Source organism: Akebia trifoliata, chromosome 11 (genome assembly GCF_017979445.1).
Source record: "Akebia trifoliata isolate Shusen 1 chromosome 11, ASM1797944v1, whole genome shotgun sequence".
Lineage (NCBI taxonomy): Eukaryota > Viridiplantae > Streptophyta > Magnoliopsida > Ranunculales > Lardizabalaceae > Akebia > Akebia trifoliata.
The window spans coordinates 11,788,795-11,811,470 of NC_141385.1; the positions used below are offsets into that span (position 1 = coordinate 11,788,795).

General features: G+C 32.4%; 1 protein-coding gene across 2 annotated transcripts; it reads left to right on the forward strand.

Annotated features, from left to right (window-relative positions):
- The first annotated feature begins 5,146 nt into the window (after positions 1–5,146).
- LOC147390941 (cytochrome b561 and DOMON domain-containing protein At3g61750-like) lies at positions 5,147–11,498 on the forward strand. Of its 2 annotated transcripts, none has more exons than XM_086460302.1 (5): positions 5,147–5,586; positions 7,144–7,540; positions 8,905–9,206; positions 10,694–10,969; positions 11,079–11,498. In XM_086460302.1, exons 1-4 carry the CDS (start codon positions 5,368–5,370, stop codon positions 10,967–10,969), a joined length of 1,194 nt encoding a protein of 397 aa, XP_086316428.1. In that variant the 5' UTR covers positions 5,147–5,367; the 3' UTR covers positions 11,079–11,498. The 2 variants fall into 2 exon arrangements, with proteins under 2 accessions (XP_086316428.1, XP_086316429.1); XM_086460303.1 differs by lacking the exon at positions 5,147–5,586 and adding an exon at positions 5,679–6,159.
- The last annotated feature ends 11,178 nt before the right edge of the window (positions 11,499–22,676 follow it).

Genomic DNA, 22,676 nt, shown 5'->3' on the forward strand with positions numbered 1-22,676 from the left:
TAATCTACCGGGGATGAGAGATGGTATGCATTACATCCTAAGGCGTCTAAAAAGAAAAAATGAGATAGATTAAAGAAGAAGATGCAAACTTTAAAATAAATAAACTACATCTTAAACCCCACCTTGTCCCTTAATGAACTTGAACCTTGAAAGGTAGATTTGAGACTTGAGTGAGATGGTTGAGGGTTAAGTGAGTTGAAGTTTAGAAGATGAGAGAATGAGTAGGAATTTTGGTAGAATTTTAAATTGAAAGATGAGAGCCTAAAAGAATGAATTGTTATTAGAAAATGAGGGTATTTATAGAGTTTTTGTGGATAACTTTTGTGGATAAAATGGTCAAACCTTAAAAATAATGGGAATTGACATAAGATTTAGGTTATTTCTTTTTGGATTTTTCATTTGTATGAGGGCAAATATGACATTTGTGAAAATATTCTTTGATCTTTGCTTTTTTGGTAAATAAAGGTAAGAAAACAAAAAGTACTTTTGGGAGGGTGAATAAGGGAGTAACATGTGTAAAGGTGGAGTGATAGGTGAAAAGTAGACCTTCGTTCATTTGTAAATAACTCATAAAGCAATTGTGGATGTATATTTTTGAAATGAACCAATGAGAGAGCAAAAGTACTTTTGGGAGGGTGAGTAGGAGAATGACATGTGTAAAATTGAAGTAGTAGGTGAAAAGTAGATCGTAGTTTATTTTGAAATGGACTAATGAGAGAACTCCATATATGCACTTGGAGATTCCAACCTTTTGAGGGTATGATTGGAAGTTCTCTCAACTTTATGAATTATGACTAAAGACCAAAGTATCTTTTTTATTTGACCACACCTTTTGAGAATGTCATTTTTGAGTTTTCACAAAAGGAGAGTTGACTCTCCAATTAGATAATGCATTGGGTATTGATGGTTTATAGGAGATCAACATGTTTCACATTTTGAAGGGATGTGAGAAAATGGACTTGGTATTGAACTTAGGGAATGGGCTTAAAGAATAGGCTTTGTCTTGGGCTTAGGTTGAACTAGGAAATGGATTTGGGTTATGGGTTTAGAATGGCATTGGGTTTAGAGAATGGATTTGAATTTTGAGTTAAAAGGTGGACTTATTCTTGAGCTTAGATTTGGTTAGGAAGTGGATTATGATTAGAGTATGGGTGATAGATTAGTTAATGGGGAAGGGATATGGATTCGGGTTGGTTCATGATAAGGGGTAGGAAATTAGAGTGGATTAGGGACAAGGTTGAGCATACAAAATTATATGATATGATGCATGTATGTATATATGCATGAAAATGATGCCAAGTAGCAATGTGGGTCCGTCGAAAATCTTGAGTTCTAAATCCGAATCAATTCGAGAAAATTTGGATTTTCCTAAAGGGTTCGTGCAAATTGGGATGTCTATAGATGTAAATTTTAAAGTCACTTGAGGACAACTCTTAGGGTATATTTGATAACACTTCTGAAGTTCGGAGTCTGAAGTCTGAAGTCTGAAATCTGGAATCTGAAATCTTATTCTGAAAAAGTTGTTTGTTTATCATTTTTAAAAACTTCTGGTTACAAATAGAATTTTAAAACATAATGGTCATTTTGACAATAATACCCTTTTGTAATTCTAATAAATTGTTAACCGAAAAACATAATATGTTATGCATAATGAAATCATTTACACATTTAATTTCGATTTCTAACACATCAAACACACCAAAAGTATTGTTTTCAATTTGAATTCATACTTCAGAAATTATATTCTAACAAGGTAATACTCAAACAGTAAATAATCATTCATTTTCTAGATAAAAAATATAGGGTTTGTATAAAAATATAGGATTTTCGAACACGAAATGAAAGAAATGAGAGAGACTTTAACAACATAGTTAATGAGGAAGAAAATATAGAAAAGAAATGAGACGTATAAAAGTTAAAAATAATGGTTTTAAGGTTCGTATAAAGAAATGATAAGTGGTAAAAATCAAGATTTTGAAGAAGGTATTTTAGGAATAAAAGAAAATTAGATTTCAGAAGTTTTATCTAGCATCCTTCCATCGCTAGTTCAAAACTTTTGAATTTTAGTTCTGAAGTTTGAAATTTGACCAAAACAAACGGAAATTAGGTACGAATCACACAAAGTAAAATCCGAGATAAACATCCAAGATCGAGCACATCAAAGATGATCTCAAAAAAGATTTAAATTTAGTTGACAAGTCATTACAAATCAAAAATATTTCTCCCCACATTTAAGAACCTGCAACACTTACACATTAGGTCTAATCCTACTAACATGATAGGTTCCTTGCCCAAAACACTCGAGCAAACCTCAAATACTGTAAGTCATAGAAGAACCTGGATCAATGACATAACAACGCTTGTCTGAAGAACTTGTCTATATATACTAAGTTGAAAACATTAGGTAAGGGGTGAAATAGAAAAAGAAAGAGAAGAGAAGGGAAGAAAAAAAGAAAAATAATAGAAAAAAAAAGATTAATTCAATTATTCATCATCTTCTCAATTTTTCGTATTGTCTATCTTCTTGATAACAAGATCGTTAGAGGAACGTTGATAGATCCTACACCGGGGCCTTTAATCGTCTCGATTTTCTTAATTGATTCATAATCATTATTTTAATATTTTTTAAATATTTATTTATAATTAATTGAACTAATTTTTCTTTTGTTTATATCTAGTAGGATATCAGGTGTAATATTTACAATAATTGCTTCATAATAATCTACTTTTATATTTTTAAATGTTTATTTGGAATAAATGAAACTAATTTTTCTTTATTTTATATATCTAATAAGATAATGCATGAATGTCATAGGATTATTTTGCCCAATTTTTTGTGCCACAATGCATTTTCAAAGGACTATATCTTTTACATTGCAAGTGCCGACTGGCTTAGCTGGTTAAGTCTTTGGATTATGATACCAGAAACATGGGTAAAAATCTTGCTAGCAATGAGTTATTGAACTCATTAAAAACATGTTTATTGATAATAAAAATTCATCTTTTACATTAAAAAAGTTATGGTACTACATAAAAGTGATGTGCCCATGTATTGGTGCTTCACATATTTGTATGCAAGAAGTTGGCATCAAAATGAATGTCCTTTCACAAATAATTATCGATATACAACGAGATGATTTTAGCCTTACTATTCTCTCTTCAACCTTCCAACGTGAAGATAAGTGGGATTTTAGGAGAAGTAGAAGATAATAAATTTTTGCATTGAAAATTCAATGATTTTAAGACCTGAAGACATATTTAATATGTTCAAAATATTTTATCCTATATGCTAAGAGCTTGAAAATGAAAGAATTTTAGGTTCAAGTATTCAACTTTTCAAATTTGAAGAACAAGATAGGTTTTTGGAGAAGAATGATGGTTTTTCCATTAGAAAAATTAAAGATTTTCTCTAATATGTTGAAGAAAATGGATTGAAAATGAGTAGATGAGTCCACAATAATAATATGGTATATTTCTATGCAATCCCAAATCAAAATGATGACAGGGGTTCCAGACTTATAGGTCCGACTAATAGGAGCGAGGCAACTAGTCTCTTAGAGCACCATATCTCTCCCAAATCCCAGGGGTACATGCAAAACCAACAAACTACTCAAACCAAGTAATGATAAATCCCCAATGATAGCCAACAAGTTGGCTTAAACTCAAGACCACTCCCATTTTAGAGTGTGCCTTGGTCATTGTGGTCAACGCTCATTGGTTCCATCATATAAGGAATTATTCATGGCTTGGTTTGAAGATCATCTTTACAAAAGTTCAATTCATTTAGATATTCTTGATCCTTAATAAAAACAATTTGGAATATTCACCTAAATCATTAATTTAATGCATTTTTAAAATATAACTAATAATTTTCAAATGTACTGAATTTTTGTGATGACGATTTTCATGTTAAGAATGATGCAATACACATTTATATCATTATAAATGTTATGAAGTAAGAGAAGAAATATATATATATATATATATATATATATATATAATATATTTATATATATATATATATATTCTCCGATCTCTTGTTCTTGAGGTTTGAAGGTTATAAAGTCAATATAATCTTTAGGTTGAAGATGAGGTTAAATATTTTATAGGAAGGGTTAAAGATGGTTGTACTTATGTCATTTTCATTAGTTTATTAGAATCGACCGAAGTCAAGGAAGCATGTCATCCGTTTGAAAACATTAGGGTATCTCAAACATCCACGAAAATACGTGTATCGACCAGAACTGACCGTGCACCAACTATCTCCAGCACCTTTTGATGTTCCATCTTAGACAACTTCTAATTGAAGGGTTATTGCTTCGTTTGTAAGTGAATAATAGCGGTCAACTAAAAATGATCTGGTTGATCTAGTCCTTCCAATCGTGCATGATCATGCCTGCCACGTTGTTTGTATGTATCGTCCGATATCCGTTACATATCTGCCTCTAATTATTATTAAACTATGTGAAAAAGGGTGATTTAGCCATCCCCCCCCCCCATCTTTTGATGAATAATTAAGATACCCCTTATCTTTTCAAACTTATGATTTATCCCCTTGACTTCCTTCTTGTCTTTAAATAAAGAAAATGACCTAAATACCCTCATCTTCAACTTCTATAATAAATTATTATTTTTATTTTTAAAATCTATATTACTAGATAAATGAGATTAGTGGTTAATATAAGCAATCAATAGGAGAAGGTTGGTGTAGAACATAGTCTTGTTATCGATAGTCGTTAACTTTAACCAACTTAACAAACTGGCTCCTTCAAATTAATTTTAACATTTTCATTCTCATCTTCTATTTGTCGTTTTAAATCTTACTTAACTCTTTTCAAAACTCCTGATAATTTTACACAAAATTCTATTATTTTTTTACTTTTCAGAGTCATACCTTGTTCTTAAGGTTGAAGATGAGGGTCAAGATTTTTGGCCCGAGTGTTTGAAAATGACTCATATTTTGGGAAGAAATATCAAGGGTTTTTTATTTATATGAGGTGAAGATAAGAACATTTAGGTCATTTTTAGTAATCTATTAGAGAAGACTAAGGTCATTTCAAATTATTCATTAATAGAGTAAGGGGTATATATATATATCTAAATCACCAAATCAACAAATAATATAAATAAATACATACAATGTATTATGTAACAGAAATTGGCGGGAAGTATGAGTACCAGCCATTACCAACCAACATCCGACACCATCATCATCATCACCATCACCTACACAAGCTTAGATTTCAAGAAACTAAAACTTCCCAACCGTTTAGAAACCCTAACGACATCGCATCTTCTTCTTCTTCCACTTATCCTTCTTCGTAATTGCTCACCAACTATCAACACTTCTCCTTCGATTGGGCAACAATGGCGGATTCAAACTCTAAGGTTTCCCCTCTAAGATTTCTCTGCATATTTTTCTCTCTAATTCTGGTCTTGGATTCGCAGAATTTTTTCGTTGTTGCCGATGATAGTGATATTCGATTGGATCTATGTAATGCCGATCTATCTACCTTTCTCCCTGTACCGTTCAACAATTTGTCTGGTCTTTCTTGCTCGCCTGTTTGGAACACCTTCGTATTGAGAGTAAGTCCGATTTGGTTAGAATTGTGGTTCTCGATTTCAATTTGTTGATTTTTTTTTTTTTTTATAGTTTTTCTCTTGTTTGGTTAATTCATCTGTTTGAATTTTCTTTTCGGTTGAAAAGATGATTTTTTTTTTCTTCAAATTATTCGGTTCCTTTGGTTGAATTTTTTTTATAAATTCCTTTTCTTTATTGTGATTGTGTTTGTTTTGAGATAGAATTTATAATGTGTGGATGTTGGAGGAAAGGAAAAAAATCAGATAGGGCACACAGAAATCTAGTTTTACATCAAAATATTTTCTTTTCATGGATGGAGATCACATAAACTTATTATTGATTTGGTGGTCATGGTGAAAATATATGATGCTGGTGTTTTAAATAATGAGAGACAAAACTACATGTCTTCCATTAGTTCAAGAACAGATCTCGGGGGAAAAAATAAGAGAGATTATTAGAAGAAATTGAAATGCAGCAAAAATGTTCGGAAGAGACTTATGGAAGTGATGGAGAATATCTACAATAATTATGAAAACCTGACCCATCTTGCTTGCTGCCAAAGATTATGGATAAAGAAGGTGAGGTTTTACTTTCATCTAGCCAGAAAATAACTTCGCAAAAAAGCTAAACAATCAAATATTGTATCCCATAATGAGTTCATAGTGTTGGGACTCGAGATCATTACGTGTTGGTATTCTTATGTTGCTTCTTTATTACATTTTCTGCTTTATTGCTTGCAGAAATTTAGAGATGTTAATCTTGTTGGCTTTTATTTGCTGTCATAATATTCCCAAATTTCACACTCAATACTTTTGCACTAAATTATGTGATAATATCCATCATGAGTGTAGTTTTACTACCGGTAGACCATAGCCCATGAATGATAAAAATTATGTAAGCATGATCGGCATGGCCTTTTGTTTTTGTTTTTCAAATAAAACTTGGAGGAATTAGATGGACCATGTGATTTCATAGTGTCCAGACTCGTATGATAAAACTTGTGGACCATAGCCTATATGATTTATGAGTTGGTTGTGTTGTGTTTCTTCTTTATTACATTTTCTGCTTTATTGCTTACAGACTTTAAAGATTTTAATGGTGTTGGCTTTTATATGCTGTCACAATATTCCCAAATTTCACACTCTCTATATTTTTGTACTAAATTATGTGATAATAACCATCATAAGTGGTAGTTTTTCAACTGGTGGACCACAACCCATGAATGATAAAAATTATGTAACCATGATCGTCAGTGTGGCCTTTTGTTTTTGGCTTTCAAATAAAACTTGGAGGATTTAATTTTTCGTTGTTGTTGTAACTTTTAGGATTTCATTCTTTTTATTGGTGAAAGTGTTCATTTAAATGGTTTGATTTTCACACCATTTGAAGGTGTTCCCCTTATTTAACTACCCGAACCAATATCACCAATTTTGTAAATAAGACGGGCCTACACACACACAACAACAACAACAACAATTTATCTACGGCAGATTCAGAATCTTACTCTTTTGTACTTATTAAGTTGTTTCATTTTTATGATACATCAATGTTTGCTGGTGCAGTTCTTTCAAAGTGAAGATCATGTTGTAACCATGATATTATCAGCTGTATATACAACCGGATGGGTTGGGATGGGATTTTCAAAGAACGGGATGATGGTTGGTTCAAGTTGTATGGTAGGTTGGATAGGTAGAGAAGGCAGAGCAAAGATCAGGCAGTTCTACGTGCGGGGTTTCACTCCCTCAGAAGTCATAGCAAACAAGGGTGAATTGCAACTCACTAAAGTTCCACCTGCTGTCGTTATTCACGGAGCCACCATTTACTTGGCATTTCAGTTGAAGTTCTCTTCTCGTCTTGCCAAACAACCAATTTTATTTGCTTTTAGTACAAGTAACCCAGGGCACAGTATGCTAACTGAACATGATGATAAAACAACCCTTGTGTTTGATTTCTCTCAAGGTTTGTTCCTTCCCCCTCCTGCTCTAGTGGCATGTTCCCTACTTATATTTCTAAACTTATAGGGAACACTAACACGTGTTATGTCAATTAAATTAATTAGGAGATGGAGTGGTACATCAATCATTATTTTGGTCTGTTGCTCTTTCCTCTATTTTATATTATTTTTTTTCTGGTTTTACTTACAGTACAAATGCAGGACAGGTCTGCATAAATCTAAATCCTCCAATCAGTGGTACACATGGACGATCTCTAAAACCAAATTCAGGAAGCCATGGATGATTTAAAAAAAAAAAATTTTAATGGTAGATTGGATGATTTTTAGTTACTTTATAGATAGAATTTTCTGGACTAATGCTCTTTGTTATGTTGAATATCAAAAAAGCTATATAGCCGGATGATTCGGATGCCCATGCAATAGATAATATCTTTGGCATTGTAGTTGAAGTGTGAACCAAAAAGGAAGTTGCAAAAAATTGAAGAAAAGAAAACAAGTTACGTGAAAACCTTTTTCCTATATCTTTATATCCATTGGGATCCCAAAGTGGTAGTTACAGCCTTGCTTTGATACCATGGTAATGCTTAAAGAAGAGGAAGAACACACAACACAATTTGTTTGAAAGGAGGGTATGCTGTCCACAGATCTTAATCAAGACTTGGGAATTTACTACAGTTATTTACAATGACTAATCCTTAGTCGCTACACACTGATAAATATCTATAAGAACAGCAATTAAACATTCAACGCCAAAATGACTTTTCCTTTTTCAATGTTCAAAAAAGGTTATTTCTGATTGCTCTCATCCTTCCCCCATCTTTCTTAATGAGAAAATACATATGTTTGCTGAATAGATGTCTCCTATTGCTTTGTTCAGTCCCATCCTTAAATTATGGGAGAACAGTTTGGGTACTCCATCATGGAATCTCATGGAAATAACAAAATTTAATCCCTAATAATATATTCAGTTTCTTGTGAAATATCAACTTCTTACCATTTCTATCAACATTTTATGATTAAATTTCACCGTCCATATTCAATGCTGACCCCACCACTTTTGCACTAGAACTTACTTGCTGATTTATTTGGAAAAAGTGCTCCTTGCACCATGGAAGTGTGCATTTAATGATTATGGATACATCATTATATAGTATATATTCTATGTTTCTCCAGCTATTAGTTGAGGACTTTCTTTGTTCATTCAAATCCAATCCTGCTTTTCTTCATTATTTCATTCGTATCTCAAATTTACTTTGTTTTTTATTTATTTTATTAAATTACATTTGATGCATATGACACCGAATGACTTAATGAAAGCTCTCTGTTTCAATCAAACTAAGTAACCAATATTAAAATTATTATTGTACAGGTTCTCATTCTTCCAGTGCTGTGCCTCATACTACCCCAAATATTGCTCAATTTAAAAAGAACCACGGAGTATTGGGTATAATTGGATGGGGTGTGCTCCTTCCAACTGGAGCAATTATTGCAAGATACTATAAGCATCGTGATCCACTATGGTATTATCTTCATACGATCATTGAGTTTGTGGGATTTGTCATAGGGCTTGCTAATGTGGTGGCTGGGAAAGTACTCTATGATAGACTGAATGCCCATGTACCATCACATAGATTCATTGGATTCTTTGTCCTGGTGCTTAGTATTCTTCAGGTTCATGAGTTCTTCCCTTTCTTGCAATTAATTATTCTTTCAATTAGTTGGTGGAGGTGGTTTAGGTCTTTCAACTTTTTTCTGTTTATTGGTTTCATGAAATCAAATTAGTTTTAAGTTTTAACGTTTTCTGCTAAACTATGACATCAGAAATGGGAGTATTTAATTTCTTATAGCTTTGTTTTCGTATCTTGTGTGTTAGTGTTATCCAACTTGGTATTCCATGATAGTGGTACTAGCTAAAGGTCATCAGCAATTATCTGATGTTGTGTGGAGATATCTAAAAGGGTAAAGTACCTTGTCCAACACTTGTTGGACTCCTGTACTCCACAGACTTTTTTGTGAAACTTTTGATTTTGATTCTTTCATATTGCTAGATATTATTTTGGATTTATCAAAGATTATGAGTTCTACCCTTACCAAATTATTTTTAGTGTGTAACATTTACGATAGAAAAGACACATTTTTCTATGGAATGGAGGAACAGGATTCAATTAGCCAACCCAAATCCTTGGGATAAGGCTTTGTTGTTGTAGCATATATAACACCAAATATATGCATTCTCGTCTATGGATATATGATAGATGTCATAAAATATCGCATCACATAAACCTATCCTTATTAATAATAATCATTTTTTTCTTACTTCGTTTGAAGAGTCGTGCTGGAGTGACCTTAAGATTGGACCTCATATTGCACATCTTGACATTGAAACTGGATAGGAACCATAGATGCTTTTTCACTCGTATATCGAGGAAAGCATCTATGGTTCCCATACACTTTCACGTCAGGGTGTGCTATGTGATGTCCAATTTTGAGGTCACTTTAGCATTATTCTTGTTTAAATGTCATGGGAATCCAAGAATCCTATTTTTTTGGGGTTTGCCAAGTTGACAATCCATACCCATGTCAAACTATGACATGTGTACCCGTTGTATCTATGCATCACAGACGTTTGTAAACTGAATTGATTCACCAACTATAAGGAGGTGAACTAAATTTGAAAGTTATCATTAAGCTTCCTAAAACAAATATTACTCTGTAAAGAGTTGCAAGCTAGGGATACAAAGTAACACCCAAAAAAACAAAAAACAAAAAAACAATGTGCATCTTCTTTAGCAAGTGAATCAGAATCATTCCCTCTTCAAGGATTATATCATAAAAACTAGAGCAAGACACAGTTTGTACTTGCTACATTTGCATATGCAGCACATCTCTAAGTACTTGGGTAGAAACTTCCTAGATCTCTAGATACATTGTAGAGCAAACTAAAGTATAGAGGAGATTATAGAATGGGAAAGGAAACTGAGTTCAGATGTGTTCAATTTCAGGGAAAATAATTCAACAAGCGTGTGACATTGTTTGATCATGTCTGTGTATCATGTCATCTCTTTATCTAAACCACAATTGAATGGAGAACTCTATATTTTTATTTTTTTTAATATTATTTTTTGAACCTAACTTTATTTCCCACTTGGACATATCAGATAATGGCATTTTTTCTACGGCCTGACAAAGAAACCAAGATCCGTAGATACTGGAACTGGTACCACCATTGGATTGGGAGGCTTGCTCTCTTCTTCGGAGCTCTGAATGTTGTCCTTGGTATTCAAGTTGGAGGTGCAGGGAATGCTTGGAAGATAAGCTATGGGTTTGTTCTTGCCTTCATTCTTGTAACTGTTATCGTTTTAGAAGCGTTATTGCAGCTAAGAGGACCCGAGAAAACAACTCCACCAGCCTTCCAAATGGATCCAATTCAATAGGTAATGTTCCATTTTTTTCCCTCTTGTAATATATATATATATTTCTTTTATTCCTTATTACCTTCTTTTGCCAAACTCTATTGAAATTGGAAATAAATTTCTGAAACAGGTAGCGAATAATGGTGTTCTAAGAGAGTCTTACCGGTCCATGGTAATAGTCTCAGACTACTACTTATACAAGTGCAACAATGTTTCTGGCGGTCATGATGTGAGTGATACACATTGGACAAGAACTCAACAATCTTGACCTTGGGAAGTTTTTTACGTCGATTGGATGGTGAGAATTTCATTGGTGTTATTATGTTCTAGGGCCCGAAATTGGGGGTGGTACAGGGACTCACCCATGTGTGTGCATGTTGGGTTGTTGTTTTTGTTAAACAAGTGTTTTTTTTATTTTATGGGTAGGTGAGGGTTATTCATTTTGAGATACTTTGTATTATATATTGAATTCATATAGTGGGGTTTGTATGATTGCCCATCGAAAATGGGTGGAAAATTGTTTTCAATATAAACTTTAGATGTTTTTGCACATTTTCTCTGAAAAAACCCTTTCCACCGGCCCTGTGAAGAAAATATTTTTCCTCCATAAAACTAAAACCAACTCTCTTTATGATATTTTTCTAGGTGCAGTCCAATGTTGGAATTCATATTCCCTGAAAAAAAAAAAAAAAACAGAACAAATCCCTCTGTAATTATACAGACCCATTATGGACATTATCAAGTTATCTGCCCTGATCCAACCTCGCTGGTAACTAAATGGGCCTTTAACATTATCCATAAAACCATATCTGATTCATGATGGGCTGGGCCTACCCAAGGCCCTGCCCATTAATAGCCATACACTCATCTTGGTAGTGTGTGGATCCTATACTACAGGAGTACCGAGTCCTCGTCTCGTTGGTGCAGCTCGTGGCATACCCTCTCAGACTCACTGGCCCAAGAATGTTTAACTCGCCCGGGGTAATTAAGGAGAACGAGAAGGTAAAACAACAGTAAAAGCTTTTGACTCTGACTACAAAATATTGGATTTACTCATAACTAGTGCAGGAACCACATTCTTGGAGGAATTTATCTCAATAAATATTAGAGTCGTGATTTTCTGACTCAAAAATTTTCAATAGGTCTGTACTAGGCTGATGTGATAAGGGCACAGAATCATAGATCTTTTTCTTTGGTATACACAAGGAAAATATCAACGGTTCTATGCCCTTGCCACATCAACCAAGTACAGACCAATTGGAAATTTTTTAGTCAGAAAATTATTAGTGTAAATATTATCATCACGACAGTAAATAACTCATATTTCAATACATGTAAGTTATATTGTAATGGATGCCACGTAGAATACAGTTAGGGTCCTATAATCTGCAACATCCCACTTTGGAGAGTTTCAAGATCCAAATCTATCCAATAATCATTTGATTAATCAAATTCTGCTAGATTGACTATGAATTCTAAGATGTTATGAATCAAATGATTTCCAATGTCCATCGAGTCAAGTCAACTTGAAAATAATGAGTCGACTTGGGCGAATTAAATAAAGATATATCAATTTATGAAAAAAATTATCTCCACAAAAGGTATTATATGTCACTAAATAACTTGCTCAAGTTGTTCACCCAACTCGGTTCACTTTTGAGTTGATTTGGTCAAGCTGATGAGTTAACTCAACAAGTTAATTCCACAGAGTTTGGGGGATGAATATCTTGTAAACAGCGGACCGGGCCTGTTTTTGGGCTTTGCCCAATCCATAGAACAGGTTCTTGTCCAAGGACTAGTCTTGGGGCACGTGCAACACCTCTTAGGGGATGAATCTTGAAATCCAATAAACTCTCTCTAAATAAAATGAAGCTCTCAAACCATTCTCCAAAGAAAAAGCAAATTTCTTTAACAGAAGCTTGGATTCCAATTCTAGAGAAGATTAAATATAAAAATTCTTTTATACAATTTAATTAAATATCCTTCTCAAGTGATTAAGCGTAAAATTGGAAAAAATAAAATCTATGTAAATTCTCTATTGCAAGGAAATCCTCAGCAAACTTCTAGAGAAGATAAAACTTTCAATCTCTTCCCCTGAAGCAAAACCACGTTCTCAATCAAGAAAGTGCAAAGTCCAGATAGAAGGAAACTACAAGTCATCATTTTTATTATTATTTATAATTGACTGTTGATCAGAAAAAAAATACTCTATTAAGTGAGTATACTGATATTTGTATCACCACATTTTCATCAAAATCAATAAAATCATTTTTCATCTTATTTTATGTATATTCAATTAGGTTGCAAAATTTATTATCCACAACTTATTAGAGTTATAAATAAAAGAAAATTAATTAATTCTATAATCATTATAAAAAATGATCAAAATCAACAACGATAAATTTATCATAAAAAATTATCAAATCAAGTTACTTCAAACCACCATTAAATTTGGAAGTTTGTCTAATCATCATTTTTTTTGATAAATTGTCTAGTCATCATCATTTTGTTTAATAACCCAGTGGTATTCAAATATTCTAGTATTATTAGAGTCTAAGATGAACCTAGAAAGTTCCTTCCCTGCTCGAAAGACAGAAAGAAAGGGGGGGGGGGCATGGGGGACAGGGTCAGATGCTGGCTCTTAAGAGCTTCGGCTGGCAGTAGAGAAAAGATTTATTGTTTGGAACTTATCGAGGACCGGAAGACCCTCTCCTGTAATAAGAGTGGATTGAATCCCCAAGGATGAGAATGAACCGGACTGAACTCATCCATTATTCCTCTATTCTGCCCATTCCTCCTCCGGCTAAGAAAGGAAGTGAGAGCTGAACTAGTAGTATAAAATAAAATTACAAACAATAAAATATATGAAGTTCTGTCCCTAATTAAAGTCATAAACAAAAGAAAAATTAATTTGATTAGTTATATAATCATTATAATTAAAAATGATCCTAACAACCAATCAATTATGAAAAAAAATTTAAGAGTCATTCTAGAGTAACATTGAAATGTACATCAATTCTAACATTCTGATGCATTGAAATCTAATAGATGTTTTATTTATAAATTATCAAATATGAAGTTTTGTCTATAAATCCCCCAAAACCCTCGACATTAATGGCCAAATTGAATGTCCTATAAGGAAAGTTAAATAATCAAGTACATCAGTTAGGTGTTATTTGTTAAACTGAAAAAAATAAGTGCTGAATAGCATTAAGCGCTGAAACTTATAAGCGCTGAATTTAAGTGCTGAAAAAGTTGTTTGTTTAGATGTTGAATCATGTTTGTTACACATTGTTGAAACTGGTAAATTGTCTTTGTTACCCTTACAATCATATTATACGTTGTTTACATGTTTCAAATGCCTATTTCTTATCAACCACAATAAAATATATTATTTCTTATAAAATTAAAATACAATTCATTTTTAAATAATAAATAATACTCAAATCTTCAATTTTTAAATAATAATATCTATTTATAAAAGCTCACAAATTTCAAATTAAAAATAATAATGTCATATAAGTCACTAAAATTTGAAATCAACATTAGAAGAAATAATTTTCGATGGAAATGAAGGATGTGTAATTATAAAAGCACCCTATGAATTAATAAGGACAACTCACACCATAGTCAATTTTTTTTGTTTTATATGGCTTAAAGTTTTTGGAATAGGTAAATTTTTAGTGAGGATGATCTCTATATCCTCTCTATGATCTAGAGATTATCCTCACTAAAAATCAGTCCATTTTGAAACTTCTAACTCGTCAAAAATAAATTTTTTTTATTTAAAACATGGACGATTTACGATTCTTGAACTTATTTTGATAGGGTTAGAAGTTTCAAGATGTGCTAATTTTTGGTGAGGATGATCTCCTCATTGTAGAAATCATTCTCATAAAAAATCAACTTATTCCAAAACTTTTAACTCATATAAGACAAAATAATTTAGTTATGGTGTGAGTTTATTAATTTGTAGGGTGCTTATTTACTAATGAGGAGATCATCCTCACCAAAAATCAACTCATTTCAAAAAATTTAACCTATATAAGACAAAATAATTTAGTTATGGTGTGGATTTATTAATTTGTGAGGTGCGTATATACTTATCCATGGGATATAAGAGGTAATACCTTTTAAGAATAAGGGCATACTTGTCCATGCTTAAAAAAATGAAGGGCATACTTATCCGTGTTGAAAAAAATGAAGTACTTTCCGTTTCAGCACTTTTTTTCAGCATCAAAATAGTGCTGAATTTTTTTCACTTATTTTCAGCAATAAACGCTGAAAATATAAAGTAAACAAACATGCTATTTTGACAAAAAATATTGAATTTAATTTTTTTCAGCAATAAACGTTGAAAAATAGCATAAACAAACACTATCTTAATTTCTCGTAGTTTTCTTTCTAATTCTATCTAGAGCAATTCATCTACTTATGTAAGAATTTTCAATTTTACTCATGAATAAAATTTAATATCTTTTGACTAAAAAAAAATTATTCACGAAAAGATAGGGCACTTAGATCTCAAGGAATATCAAGTATAAGGATCAGGAGATGGCCTCTAGGGATCGTGTTCCATGACAAATATTAAAGGCCAAATGAATGGGGTCCCACTCTTAACTTCAAACTGTTCATCATGGAACCAATTAATGACACGTATCACGAAGTCATAAATGAAGTATTAAAGTCTATGGCCATGATACGTGGTTTTCAACAGAATGATGATGGGCCCACCACTCTTGTCGTGTTTTGGTGTAGCTATGTACAGTACAGCTAAGAATGATGCGTAAGTGCTTATTTATTCTTTCCTGATTTGACTAGTGTCAACTTCTGGTCTCAAATACAACTTAAGAGAGAAGAAAATTTTAATCTACAACGACATTCAAAACGTTATTGAAAATTCGTATAGAGCTGTTCATAGATTGGGTTGGATCAGATCGGATATGATCCGAAGTCCAATTCAATCCAATAACTTTGGATCTAGATCGAGATTTGGATTGCTCGAACGACCCAATAGGATAAATATCTGATTTGATAACCCTATTAGATCGATTATGAATCAACCATAGCCATATTTTAAATTAAGAAATTTATCTATATTTATATTTCAAATCGTTTTTAATCCAATACAAATCACATAGATAAATAAATAAATAAAACGATCCAACAATTGGTCAATGCAATTCTTATTAGATAAGTCCTAGATCAATCCTCATTTCAAGACATTTTTGAAAAATATTAGTTGAATTTCGTGATTGTGAATAAAAGTAATAAAAAGTAGGTGTACATAAGATAATGGACAAAACATCAATTAAATCATTGATTTGCTTTCGCTATATATATGGTATATATATATCATATATATATATATATATATAGGGTCGGGTACCTGCGACACACATATAGACAACATGTTTGTCTTATATGGGCAAAAATGTTTGGAATGGGCTGATTTTTTGTGAGGATGATCTCTGTGATGAGGGGATCATCCTGGAAAAAAATCATCCCATTCCAAAACTTGTAACCCCATCAAAATTGATTTACAAAAATTGAACGGTCTATAATTTTTCAAAAATGTACATAAGGTAATGGACAAAACATCAATTAAATCATTGATTTGCCGTTCTAATTGGTTGTTCTTTCATATATATAAAAAATAAAAAATAAAAAAGGGTGATTTAGACATACCCCTATGTTTTGGCATCTCTTGACCTCAGTCTTTTAAATAGACTCAAGGGAAAAAGACTCAAACGCCCTAATCTTTAATCTCTAGTTAAAATTTTAGATATTTCTTCTTCAAATTAAAATCAGTCATCTTCAACTTCTTTGAATAAAACATTTAACCCTCATCATTTATCTTAAGATGGTACAATTTTTAAGAAAATATAAAATGATAATATTTTGGATAGAAAAATTTATGATATTTTACAAAAGGATGTAAAATAAAAAATGACGGAGGAAAATAAGGTTGAATAGATTAAAATTATCTTGGAGATTGAAGAGCTTAAAGATTATTAATTTTGAAGAAGAAAAATATGAATTTTGATTATAAATTAAAATCGAGGGCATTTGAATCTTTCCCCAGACTAGGGTCAAGGGATATGCATGTTATCAATTTTAAAATGTAAAAGATATCTCTAATATTTAGTAAAACATAAAGGGGTATGTCTAAATCACGAAAAAAAAATAAAAAGGAGTCAAATTTTGTAGTAGTAGAAAAAAAAAAGTAATAAACAACTTGGTAAAAGGGCTCGTCAATTTTTTAAAATATTATTTTTAGACTTATCATATTATTAAGGATAAATAATTTTTTAATAATTATTTATATTTGAATAAATTTTTTAATATGGATTCCACATTGAAGATTTTTGGGGGAGAACGATTGAAATGATATGAACCATGCCAGTGAAGAGTGGGACCATGTCTATGATCATAACCAGGGGACTGGGGTGCTGGTTGTATGTATTTTAAATAATTGACACGTGGAAAAATGTCATTTTCTAACATGAACTCAGAACTTTGACAAGACATAGCTGGCACCATTGAAACGCTTACTACCAACACATAAGGACAACATGAGGTGTGCAATTTTGGCTAGCATTGTAGATGACATACGTCAAACACATTTGGAGGGCATCGTGGACACTCCGTATGACTAACATCCAAGTGAGAAGTGGGTTCCCCCAACCTCCAAACCAAGAGGCCAACAACAATTAGCCTTCCATCCATGATTATTAAAATTTAAAATAAAACCTAGATCATAGATGAATTTCGTAGATCATACCGATCATCTCTGATTAGACAAAGGGTTTTCTTGCAATTATGTGAATAAAAAAGAAAAAGGGAGAGCAAGAATGTACATCTGGGTCTCGAACGATTTTCAAAATCATGATTTAGATTTGCTTACTATAAATAAAAATCGATGAAGAGAGGGAGGGGGGGCACTCTAGCTATCAATTGACTTCATGAAATTTGATACCACCTATTATGTACCTACCACACACCAATAATGGATGATTGACTTGATTGGTGATTTATTTTCTTTGAGATCTGACATTTTCATTGTGATGTCATGGACTTGGCCTCTTAAGTAATTTTTAGTCAATCTTAACCCCGAGTGTTTTAGAAGTTGCTTTAACTCCAAGGCACTTATCAAGATTTGCAATCACCCATAATTGAATGCATAAAGCTTCCAAGAATTTAATATAAGTGTGCGAGTGTTCTCTTTTGTGTTTCTTGAGAATTGAGAGATCTCTTAGGATACTTTTGGAATGTGTCTTATCATACCTAAAGAAGAGTCCCGATCCTATGCACCCAAGGTGGAGGAATGGAACTCTCCTCCTACACCAGTACATGACATGTAAGGCACAATCTTAAAAGTTAAAACCTAATTATCTCCTTTTTCACAATGACTTGAGATCTAATATGGTGTCTATGTTACTTGGGTAGGAGTTTAAAACACTTTGTATCCTCTTTTATAAATAGATGGTTGTCTCCCCTCTCTCTACACATAGATTATTCTATTATTGAGATAGAGGTTTCCATCACCAAAGGTGTAGGCAGAGTTGGGATAGTACACCTATTCTTCACAAATCAAGGTTAAAGTATTCTTTGCAAATAATCGAAAAAACGAATCTAGGTATTTTACAATTATTGCTTTTCGATTTGATTATTCTCTTTTTTGTTCAAGATCAAATTCTAGATCCATGTCTATTATGTTTATAGTTTTTTTTTTTTTTACAAACAATTGGTATCAAAGCCTTTAAGGATTGTTCTTGTTCAAATTGTTCAAAACCCTTGATTAAATCTGAGTTGAATCCAGATTTATTTTGAAATAAATAATTTTTTCTTTGATTTAAAAAAAATCATTTATTTCAAAATCAAAGTCTGCCAATATTTTTTCTTTTGTCTTCAAAGAAGATTATTAGAAACAAAAAACAAATCGAAATCATTTTTTCTCGTAATGTTTGTATTAATTAGAAATCGAAAGCCAATACAAACCGAAGTCGAAGAGATTATGAAGTCGAATAAATAAACTAAACCGATTGTGAGAATCTAAAATCGAAGAGATTTCAGATCTGTTTAAACCGAATTAAATAAAATAAATTAGAAACTCTTCGACTTGCAAATCAATCGATGAGATCTGCCGATCAGTGGCATGGGATTTTAATAGGACGATACTAGACCTTTTTCGATAATCGTAGGTGTTGCCCGACACTGACAATCAGACTTGCCGGTCGGCTACCGTTTGGGTGATGGCGACTGCTAGGGTTTTCAACGATCGGTTGTCTTCTTGATGAAGAAGACAACTGTTTTGTTTTGGGCTGGACTGACCCGATTTAATATTTGATTGGGCTAAGCCCATTCTAAATTCTGTTGGGCCAAGCTGTTTTAACCTTCAGTTGGACCAAGCCTGTTTGGCTGTTATGATTGGGCTAAATCCGATTCATATTATAACTAACGTTTTTTTTAAAGGTCTGTTGGGTTAAAACCGTTTTAGACTCGAACCGACATGTTTACCCAACCCATTTGGGTCTACCTCTGACCTGGATCGAGTCAACTCGGTTCAGTCGAAACTGCTTCAATTGGTTCAAGTGTGAACCAGACCATTAAAATCGTTTTTCTTTTAAAACCTTGAAAAATCATAACTAATTCATTTTAACTCTAATTTGGACAAACCAAGAGTCCATTTTGAATATTTTTTTCTAAATATATTCATTAAAATTATTAAAATAATTTATTGACAGCAACATATAACAGTAAAATTCAGATCAAGTTATATCCTTTTGGAAAATATATCTATAATTGATTTTTTTATGTTAAATTTTTTTTTTCTATTATCATAAATGTTTATGCGCACATTTAAAACAAGAACAATTAGAAAGTAAATTTAGATATATTAGGGTATAGGTCTTGCCTATAGGGATTTAGAAAGACACTTGGAGTGATCGTTCAAAGAACGTGATAAAAATAGAATAATAGTTTGCTTAAAGGTGACTGTTTTATAGAAGTTACGGGTTTTTGAATTCTAAGACTTAGTATCTCACCAAGATCACTTTGTCCACTCTTTTGCATAAAATCACTAACTTATACTTAAAAGTGATTTAAGAATATTTGTTTAGATCGAGTGAATAGAATAATCACAAGTGTAAAGAGGAGAGAAAGATAACCCTCTTACCTAAAGGTGTAGACAGTGTCTGGATTGAAGTAGAACATGAGTGGCTAGGTCTATGTGCGTACTCTAACACAATTTTAGGGAACATACAACTTATTAAGATCTCAGTCCAAACGCGAGTCTTAATGATGCGACTTGTTTGTACTTGTAGAGTAAAATTTTTTACCTTTAATAAAATAGTCTGAAATGATTTGACCAAAACCCCTAGTACGAATTTAAAGAATTGAATCCCACAGTATATTAATGTTTGACCATATCTTATTGCAGCTATGGATGGGTTATTAATTCAAAAGAGTCTAGCAGGAATTAAGCTTATTAATGGCTTTAATTACTCATCTTGGAGGATAAACATTGACATCTTGTTGGGATGTATGGATTTTGATTTTGTTCTTTTTGAAGACATGACACCGACTCCACTTTTAGATTTTACAAAGTTGGTGAGGACTCATTTTGCTAAATGGAAAAAAGGGCTAATAGATTATCTAAAATGATCATTTGAGCATCTATTATTGAGACTCTTCGAGGTGGTATTCAGACCACAGATTCATCTAAGGAACTATTGCAGATTATCAAGAAATAGTTTGTGGGAACAAAAATATATGTTCAGTATGAGTATTTGAGTTAATTGATGAATCTAAAATATGTTTATAATGGAAATGTGTGGGAACATTTTCTAAAAATGTCAATGTTTGTCATTGGTCTCTGTGAGCAGGGGATTATTTTTAAAGATGATCTTCATGACAATTTTATCTTTGCCTAATTTTTTGATACTTTTAAAGTCAATTACAGTGTACAAGAAACTAAATGGGATTTGAATCAACTGATTTCTCTTTTGTCATTGAGGAGCCAAGATTAAGAGGTTCGAAAGTTAAGTCAGTACACTTGGCAGTTCATACAAGTAACAATAAATTTTTTAAGAATAAGAGTTTCAAGAAGGGCGATAACAAGAACTTCAAGCAAGGAAAAAAGGTTCAAAGGTTTCAAGAATCAGAAAACAATCAAGAAAAAAACAAAGGTTAGAAAAATAAATAATGAAAATTGCTGGTTCTACGAAAGGAAGGGCATATGAAGAAGGATTGTTTTGCTTATAAGAATTGGTGGCAAAATAATCTAGGAGGTACTAATTCAGTTCTATTTTGTGATGAGTATAATTGAGTTGTTATTCCTTCAAAGTCATGGGGGATTGATTCAGGCGCATCTATGCATATTTCTCACTCTATAAGAGTTCGTCAGTAGAAGAAATCCAGATTAGAGGATAAACTTTTTATTGAGAATGTAGAGACATTGTAGGTTGAAACCGTTGGAGCTTATCACCTCATTCTCGATATAGGACATTATTTGATTTTAGAGGACACTTTTTAAATCCCTTCTTTTTCTATATTGGACATTACTGGTTATGCTTTTACTTTTCGCAACAGTAGGATGCATGTTTTTATCATGATGACATTGTTGGACATGATTTTTTATTAGATAATCTTTATCAGTTATCTTTGGATGGTACGTTTGTTTCTTCTCTGTTATGCTTACCTGTTGATTCGTATGTTCCGGGGTCCAAGCATTCAAGTTCATCAGAAAACTCTTTTATGTTATGACATTTGAGGTTAGGTCACATTTCCAAGAGAATACTAGAATTCTTAGTTGAAGAAGGAATTCTAGGTCCTCTAGATTTTTCAGACTTTGATGTCTGTGTGGATTGCATTAAGGGAAATATGACTAAACAATGGAAGCTTGAAGCTACTAGAGCTACTGATTTGTTAGGATTAATTCATACGGATATTTGAGATCCTTTTTCGATTCTTTCTCAAGGCGGTCAACGTTATTTCATTACTTTCATTGATGATTATTCTAGATTTGTCTATCTGTATCTGATACACTATAAGGATGAAGCATTAGAAGTTTTCAAAACCTATCAAGTATAAGTTGAGAAGTAGTTGGATAAGAAGATCAAAGTTGTCAGATCTGATAGATGTAGAGAATATTATGGGAAGATGGATAATGATGGTGTTAATCATGGGAAGTTTATGGAATATTTGAAAGAGCAAGGAATAGTTCCTCAATATACCACACCTGGAACACTTGAGTAAAATGGGGTTGTTGAAAAGAAGAAATTACACTTATCAAGAAACTGTTTGCAATATGATAAGTCACTCAGACCTACCAAAAAATGTTGGGGTGAAGATGACAATTTATATTCTCAATAGAGTTTCGTGCAAATTAGTTCCAACAACTTATTTCAAGTTATGGACTAAAAGAAAACCAAGCCTTGGCCATTTTCATGTTTGGGGATGTCTTGTCGAGGCAAAGCTGTACAACCCAAGTTAGAAATCCTTGAACGATGACTTGTCACTTTCTTGGTTATCCCGAAAGATCGAATGGTTATAGATTTTTCTGTTCGTCGAGACATATGGAGATTGTTGAAACCAATCGTGCTAGGTTTTTTGAATATGGTCAAAATAGTGGGAGTGAAAAACGAAGAAATACTATATTTGAAGAGAAACGTAGTAATTCACTAATATGTTTTATTCCACAACCTTTACCTTATTTGGTGGCTTT